General features: G+C 38.7%; 1 protein-coding gene across 8 annotated transcripts in view; it reads right to left on the reverse strand.

Moving 5' to 3' along the window:
- Positions 1 to 7,043, reverse strand: part of ANKRD31 (ankyrin repeat domain 31) — a 61,120-nt gene extending 54,077 nt beyond the window's left edge. For all 8 annotated transcript variants that reach the window (XM_027710001.2, XM_027709998.2, XM_039384558.1 and 5 more), the window contains exons 1-5: positions 6,832 to 7,043; positions 6,049 to 6,104; positions 4,340 to 4,419; positions 929 to 975; positions 217 to 311 (exon numbers count right to left, since the gene is read on the reverse strand). In XM_027710001.2, the coding sequence (XP_027565802.1) occupies positions 217 to 311; positions 929 to 975; positions 4,340 to 4,419; positions 6,049 to 6,104; positions 6,832 to 7,013 (460 nt within the window). In that variant the 5' untranslated portion in view covers positions 7,014 to 7,043. The remainder of the gene's footprint in view (positions 1 to 216; positions 312 to 928; positions 976 to 4,339; positions 4,420 to 6,048; positions 6,105 to 6,831) is intronic.
- Between the last annotated feature and the right edge of the window lie 1,047 nt (positions 7,044 to 8,090).

Here is an 8,090-nt window from a genome sequence, read left to right on the forward strand (position 1 = left end):
TGGATTGAGAAAACAGTTACCTCTTCAAACAATCCTAGCAGAACACTTACAAAACCAGAACTTCTAGTCTATGACTATAAAAACTAAACAATTGTTGGAAAGTACACATATCATATTCAAAATAAATCTACATGGATACTCATCTTCAGCTTCTCAAATGATTTTCTCAAATGATTCTGGCACAGCTAGAACAACTTCCAGTTTTGTACAACATACCTACAGAATTAAGTTGCTGTTCTTCTACTGCAGCATTTAGTGAAAAATCAGACTTAGAAATATTTTCAGTAGGTGATGAATGCTTTATCCAACCCCTAGAATTAAGTAATACAATAAAAAGTTCTTAAAGAATTGTAATCTGCTCACCTTACAAAAATTTTTATAGTACTTTGAGTTTATTTATGTAATTTTGTGCTAACCATTATTCATGAAAACAGCTGCAGTTATTTCAGAGGCATACTTTTATTTTACAAGGACATGCAACAAATAAGACTTCTGGAATTCCTACATGGAACTAGCTATGTTTGCACATTCATTCTCTAAGTGAAAAAATGGCCCTTCTTGTTTTTCATTAGTTCTTTCTGCGTTTCTGTTATAAATCCATCTTCTCCTGAAATCCTTCCATAGCTTCGAGGAACAAAAGGTCTAATATTATTTATTATAAATTTTTGTTTGTCTAATGGTTTTCTCCAAGTTCTGTTACTCTTGCTGGTTTAAACCAATAAAGGTAATATCATCAATATAAATAAATCCAGGTACATACTGAACATAGAACTACCTGTGACATAAATATATATCCTTCACTAAGCAAACAAGAAAACTGTTTCTAAATAGTACACTGGGAATAAAATAACATACAAATAGATGTATAATGGAATTGTTTAATTACAGTATGCCTGACTGAAATTCCTGTGTGATGTATTATACTCACTGCAGTAGAGACTGAGACTGGTCAGATGTGTATGCCTCTTGAAGTATCTAAAGAAAAAAAAATTAACAAGTTAGCAAACAAAATATTTAATTTTTTTTGTTTGTTTGTTTTATTACCAATTGCCTACCTTCTTCCATCTGTAATTGAGTTGGGAGATGGAATTTTTAGATTCTATCATTACATACATTACTAATAAATCACAAAAGTATTCTGCTTTTCTTATTTATACTATTTGAGAAAAATGTTGAAAAATAAGACTGTGGAAGATAACACTCACCCAGAAGGAAAACATAGCCATGCAATTAAGACATGAATGCTTCAAACTTAAGATGTTTTATACATCAAAAGACCAAAACACAAGGTATTTTAACTTCAACTCACAGTTTTAATCTTTCTTTGATAACAACTCCCTTTTTTCATTAAATAAAACAGGGTGCTGCTCCAGAGACTGTGAAGCTCAGTATACCACTCTCAATACCCCTGTGAACAGCATAGTTTAATTACTTCAAGACCTGCACATCAGCAAGCTCTAAGTGGCAGGGCTGCCACATGCCAACACATGAAAGAGCACGAGGGTAATGCAACAGCAGGTGCCAAATTCCAACACTTCAGTACAAAGAGCCTGGATCTGCTTTTCGTGCCTTTGTACATAAAGGAGAGATCTCCTCTAGTATGGAAAATGGAGCCTTTATCTACTTTATAAAGTATATAAGCCTTTATACACTTTTTACAGAAAATACATACACCTTTTACAGAAGAAGGAGCCTTTATATAAAGTCTAAGGCAAACTAGGAATGATTAAGAAAGACACTGCAGAAAGTGAACTGCAGAACAGTTCTCTCACTGGTGAGCTGAAGACTGGGTATTATTAGTGAACTATCTGCACACTGGCTATACCTTTTAACAAATCATTGACATACAGTGGACATTAACAGCACTAGAAAGATTCTGGGAAAGAACACCTTGGTGCAGGCGCCAAGTGATGACTTTTTTGTCTTACACAAGACATTAGGAAGGCAGGAAGATCAACCATCTTAATAATGACCTGAAGAGTAACAGGTGCAGATTGGCCAGCAGGAGGACTGCTAAAAGGCTTCCTGGAACAGAACAGATTCTTTAATTTGTCCAACAATTATCAACTCATGTAATTCCAAAATATGGCAATGAGATAGTTCACAGAAAGTTATTGACTTTGCTTAAATACACCCTTCAGGCGAGTCAGCCTGAATATTTACACAGAACATTATACAGAGACCAGGCAAGGTCAAGAGAATAACAGAATAGCTATCAAACCCCTCTGACTGCTTTACATTGCTCTTAAAAGCTCAGGGAACTACCCTTATAACTCAGAAGACAAAGGAGCTATTTTTTCTGCTAAAAAATTAAGTTCTAAGCAAAATCCATATATTGCTTAATGGTTGAAGGGTCTTCTCAAATCATATAAGTTACACAAATAGTATTTGTGGCCACTGACTGGAAGTACCAGAATGGTTTTTTGTCCTGCCTCTTGTTTTTGGTAGGGAAATTCCTGCAAAATCCAAATAATTTTTCTAATTTCAACACTCACTTATACAGCCAACTATATGAGGGGACTCTGGATGTGATCCAAAGACAGACTAATGCTAAAAAGCTGTTAGGCGCACTTCACCAAACAGGGCAAGAAAAACAAAGTATGGAAAAGCTGAAAGCACAAACTTACAATCATGACACCTGTCTGAACAAGCCATGGAATAGGAAAATGACTTGTCAGTTGAAAATGTATGTCTACTGCATTTCTGGTGGAAGAAAATTCTTAATTACAATTTCTTACATGATGGAATCAAAGACAGGACTGCATATCCCAAGCCTTCCCCCAGCCCATCCAAAGTACAAAGATAGCTAAGGCTCTCTGGAACAACTGGAATGGATGTTACATTTCCTGAAAAAAATCACAGCCAGTCCAGGCTGCATGACCCTCATATCACATCACATCTAAATGCTGTACTCACCTAAGATCATTTCTTAAGACATAGTAGAAGGAAAGCTTCTATGTAACCATATTCCATGCTGGCTCTTGGAGTGGCTGGAAAAGCCACACTGGTGCAATCTACACATGTGGGTATCAAAGATGACAGGCCAATACCACTCCTTATAGCATTCAATAAAGATTTAAGTTTTACGCTGTCCCCAAGCTTTGCATAACTAAACTACCAGTGGCATGCTATAGAGGTCTCCTCCCAAAAAAACTAGTAAGGATTACCCAAACTATTTGGTGAGAAGTACTAGGTTTCTCTGCTTTTCTGACCTTTTCCTTAGTGTACAGGGTATTTGTCCTTAGACTTGGAAAAATCCCTTAATGGCATTGCAGACTGGCTAATCTGCTGGTAACTATGAAGCCAAAGACTTAGGTTAGGAAGAGGCTAGTCAGATCAGCTCCCAGAGTGGAAAGGAAGAGAGCAAATGTGCACTTCCCTCATTCCTTCCATCCTTAGAAAACCATGATAAACTTCAGTCAAGACAACCCCGGGACATGCAAGGAGCAAAATAAAGTTATAGAGAAAAGTCTTTGAAATAACAGCATCTTTTGGATTTTTGTTCACTGTTTCCCACACTGTCAGCTAAGACAAATTTATTTGCAATTTTATAATGAGCTGTAAAAACATTCACTCCAGTAGAAATGTCTTTTTTCAACGTAGCTTTTGTCATCTAGGAAACAGCTTAGCTCTTACACCTCTCTTTCACTGGAATAAGGTTATACAGACTGTGGGCTTTGGAATGGTGAATCCACAGTGCTAAAGATGGTGTAACACTCACAGTTAAAAGCAGAGAACTTGTTTGTCTCTAATTATTTCATGACCGTATCATATGCAGGTGCAAACTGATTGCTCAACTGAACAGAGGTTTATGGCCCAGCTAGCAACCATGGTAAATATGTTAAAATGTAGGCTAATTATTAGATTAGGGAATGTAGAATTATCCATAGAGTAAAACTATTACCCCATCATTATGCAAGTAGATATTGTACACTGCATTTCAGATTATTATCTCTTTGTTTTTGAAAGAAACAATTGTTCAGTCATTGGATCACAGCTAATCTCACAGTGAGTAACTAAGGGTGTATTCTGGCACAGTCAATCCACATGGTTATCTTTCAGCTCCTAAAGGGAACATACTAAAAAGATTGTGCTCCACGACTTCTTTATTTTTGTCCTAGGCTTGTTCCTCAAATTAGAAAGGAAATTTCACATATGAAATACTTCATGAAATACCAGGGAAGAGACTTGGATACATTCCTGGAGACAACGTGCTGAAATTCACTTCAGCTGTAAGCTACCAGACTCTTTCGCATGTAATCAAAGGGAGGCCCAGTGGGTTTATTAATAATTAATCCTTAGATATGTTTACAGGAGACACTATCATTGGTGTACTTACTGGATTTATCTCGTCTTCCTTTTGACAGTATGTCTGGCCATCAAATTTCTGTATAAAACATATTTCTGGAGAAGGAGTTCCTAGAAAAAAAAACAAACAAAAAATCTCCAGTAATTAAAGGTTTTATTGCCTTAATTTCTACATAACTTTCTGTAATTGCATACATTATCACATAAATCAGTAATTGAGCTACATGCATCAAAGCTTCTGATATGCAAGGGATTTAAGTGACCAAATTATCTCTCTCACTAGATTTTGAAATTACAATGAATGGAACAGAAATTAATAAAACCAGCCAGGGGGAAAGATTTATTTCACTTAGTGTTCTGGGACCCTCCTTGAGTTTGTATTGGAGATTAACTCTTTCCTCTTATTTTTTAAACTAACAACTGCAATTTTGATAAGCTGCCTGATCCATTTGACTAAAAGTATACTTGTACTCTTATATGGAGTAATTTCTTTAATGAATATACAAAGGAAGACCTTCTCTCTGGAAAAAAAAGGATAGAAGCCCTTAAGGTTAAACTCTTAAGTTTGAAAACTATGATGTTGATACCGACATTAGTAAAATACTAATCAAATTAATATTTGCATTATGTATCTCATCTCCAAATTGCTAATACACAAGTATGTACAAACCCATGAATAATTAAATTCTAATTCCAACTGAATACAACATGCGGCAGGTAGAAATCTATTACAGTTGCAAGGACAAAACCCCCTCAGACAAAAGCCTACTCCACAGACTGAAGAATGAGTCAAACAAACATTGCCAGGTCTTAATTCCAGTGGATAATCACACGTAAGTTCAAAATGGGACGATGTTTCTTTCCTCAGTCAAAACTATTAAACAACTATAAAAGGTTCAGCATCAGGAAAACATAGCCATTGGAAAAGTTTCTTCAGATTCCAATGAGCTTTAGGTAAGATTTATATTAACTCAGAGTATGCTGATAAAAAACGACAGTCCACTCAGATCTTCAAACTGGCAAAAAGACAAACAATAAAAAAATCTAGAAGAACACCATGTGTCACTTAAAGAATAGTCAGTCCAAAATATTGCTGAAATAAAACCTACAGTATGCAAGTCAAGTATATTATATAAAAATGCAAAGGAGGTACCAGTGAAACTATTATGTAACTAAGACATGCTTGCTCATGCAGCATGCGTTATGGGTATTATTATGGAAGATTTTAAGACTTTAAATGAGCATGCAATCATTTATGCTGAAAGTAATTTAATGATACACTTAAAATAATGCACTTAAATATACCTACCCAAACTTCATATGCTACAGAGAATGGATATATTAACAATATTAAAGGGTTTTTAAAAATACTATAAGCAACTATAGTTACATATAACTATTATGTGTATAGATTCCATTTATTTTATTCTGTTCAAACACATACATGTAAATAAAAAGGATATCCCTATATATAGTTCATACACTTCCCAAGACAGGGATCCTCAGTTATAGTACACAGAAAGAATAGAGAAGTCAAGAGAAAACCTAATTTTCAAATATTAAAAAAGTGCCGAAGAATCTTCTAAAATATGAGCTAAAATTATAGATGTAATAAAAGAGCACATACATTCCTAAGAATGAACTTCACGCAGCACTGAAGCATAAATAACATAGACTCAGGCAATATCTAAAGCAACAGTTTAAAGAAATAAACAAACTGAAAAAAAGAATCCATCCTACCTTTAGTAATACTCATCTCAGTGGTTAAAGCTATGTCCACATTAAGAAAAGCCAACCTTTGAAAAATAAATAAAATAAAAGGTCATTAAGCATTACAGTCCTATGAACTCAAAGGGCAGGTCAGAGTTTAAGTTCTCTTAAACCCTCAGTTTAAGAGAGGTGCCCATCCCAACCTCTGACACTGGGACACAACTGGGCAAGTGCTAACACCAACAGCAAAGGACCCCCAAACTGTAGGGATATATCTGATTTTCTGCATAGAAAATCACAGGTATTGAAGCACATCACTGCTTTATGTATTTCCAAGAAATGCCAGGCCACAAAGCCAGCACAAAGAGGTGCAGCCGCAGGTGTTTTCAATCCTTTGCCATGTCTTAAATGAGAGAAAATGGAATGAAAATGGTATGAAGTCAAGGTTGCAGGGAAACAGTATCAGCACCAACTGCATTTAACAGTGTTTATTTCCTCCGAGTTGGTTTCTGGGGCATTTCACTTCTGCGGACTGAAATGTTACTGAGGAGGGTCCAGAGGCACAAGCTCCGAGGCCATCAGCGGAGCTAAGAACCACTGAGTCTAAGGGTATACAAAACGGCTCTGAATACAGAAAGCGGGGGGAGAGGGGGAGGGGGGGAAGAAAAAAAAAAAAAAAGAAACAAAGAGGGCAAAACCCTCATCCCCGGAGCGGCCCCTCAGCCGCGGGCCCCTTGCTTTTCCCGCGGGCGCGCCACACCTGCCGCCGCCCTCGCACAGGCAGGTGCCGCTCAGAGCCATCTGCGTTACTACCTCCTCCTACAGAACTCCTCTTCCTCCACATCACTCTCCGTCACAGAGCCCTCCACGACGGTCTCGTCGCTGTCCGTGTCGGTGTCCCCCCCGCGCACCCGGCGCTCCACCGTGGGCTGGCCCCGGCGCTGTCCCGGCACCTCCTCAGGCGGCCACCGGTTGCACTCCGAGACGGCCGCCATCTTGTGGAGGCGCCTCGCTGCCCCTCAGGTGGCCACGGGCGCACGTCGTTCCCTAGAGCCGCAGAGCACTGACATACACCGTGCTCTGTGCGGTTAAAAAGGCTCACTTCTAGGCGTTTGTGCACTCCTGATGCTGATATCTCAAGAGTCAGAAATGCTTATTTGCCCAGAGAGTTATAGAGAACGAGGAGGGGGGTTGTGAAACAGGGTCTGGCCTTATCAGTGAGAGGCCCCATAGCCTCAAAGGAGGGACCCAGAATGAAGGACCACCTGGACTTTTATTCTGTAGTCTGGGGTCTTAGAATCATAGAATGATAAGGGGTTGGAATAGACCTTAAAGATCATCCAGTCCCAACCCCCAGTGGCAAGGACGATTAGCCCAGGTTGCTCAAGGCCTTATCTAGCCTTGCCTTGAACATTGCCAGTGCTGGGGCGTCCACAACCTCCCTGGGCAACCGGTTCCACTGTCTAATTCTTCCTAATATCTAACTAAATTTCTCCTCTTTCAATTTATGCCCATTACTCCTTGTCCTATTGCTACAGTTCCTGACTAAACGTTCCTGTTGACTTGTCGACTCCTGCTGTGTCTCTTGTCACCTCTTGTGTTTCTGGTCACCTTGCTGGCACCACAGGTCTCCATACCCTTTGTAAGGGAAGGGATCTGTGCCAGTTCATGGCCTCTTGAGTCTGAGTCCACTGTCAAAGGTTGCAACCACTCACTCATGGACCAGTGACTCAAGAAACCCACCAACTTGAAAGAAGAGAAAGTCTGAGCATGAGAAGCAAGAGAATCATTTAACCAAAATATGATAGACTACTAATTAATAAGCAAACGAGGTAACTTGTAGCCAATGAACTGTGACTTCTATGGTTTCTAAAATGTATATATAGTGTAAAATTTTGAGAAAACTCCACCTTGCACCCTGCACAGAATAAACAATGTCTCCTTTCTAAACTAGGCCCTGTATCTGTGTTTGGAGTCCCTACACTGGCAACACTTCCCTGGCCATGGTTAAGTAGCTAACTTCACCTGCTGTCCTGAGCACAATGTTCATGCGCTCATGAGTGGGAACATGT

This window comes from Pipra filicauda, unplaced genomic scaffold (assembly GCF_003945595.2).
Source record: "Pipra filicauda isolate LSUMZ 115617 unplaced genomic scaffold, ASM394559v2 scaffold35_size7292922_pilon, whole genome shotgun sequence".
Classification (NCBI taxonomy): Eukaryota; Metazoa; Chordata; class Aves; order Passeriformes; family Pipridae; genus Pipra; species Pipra filicauda.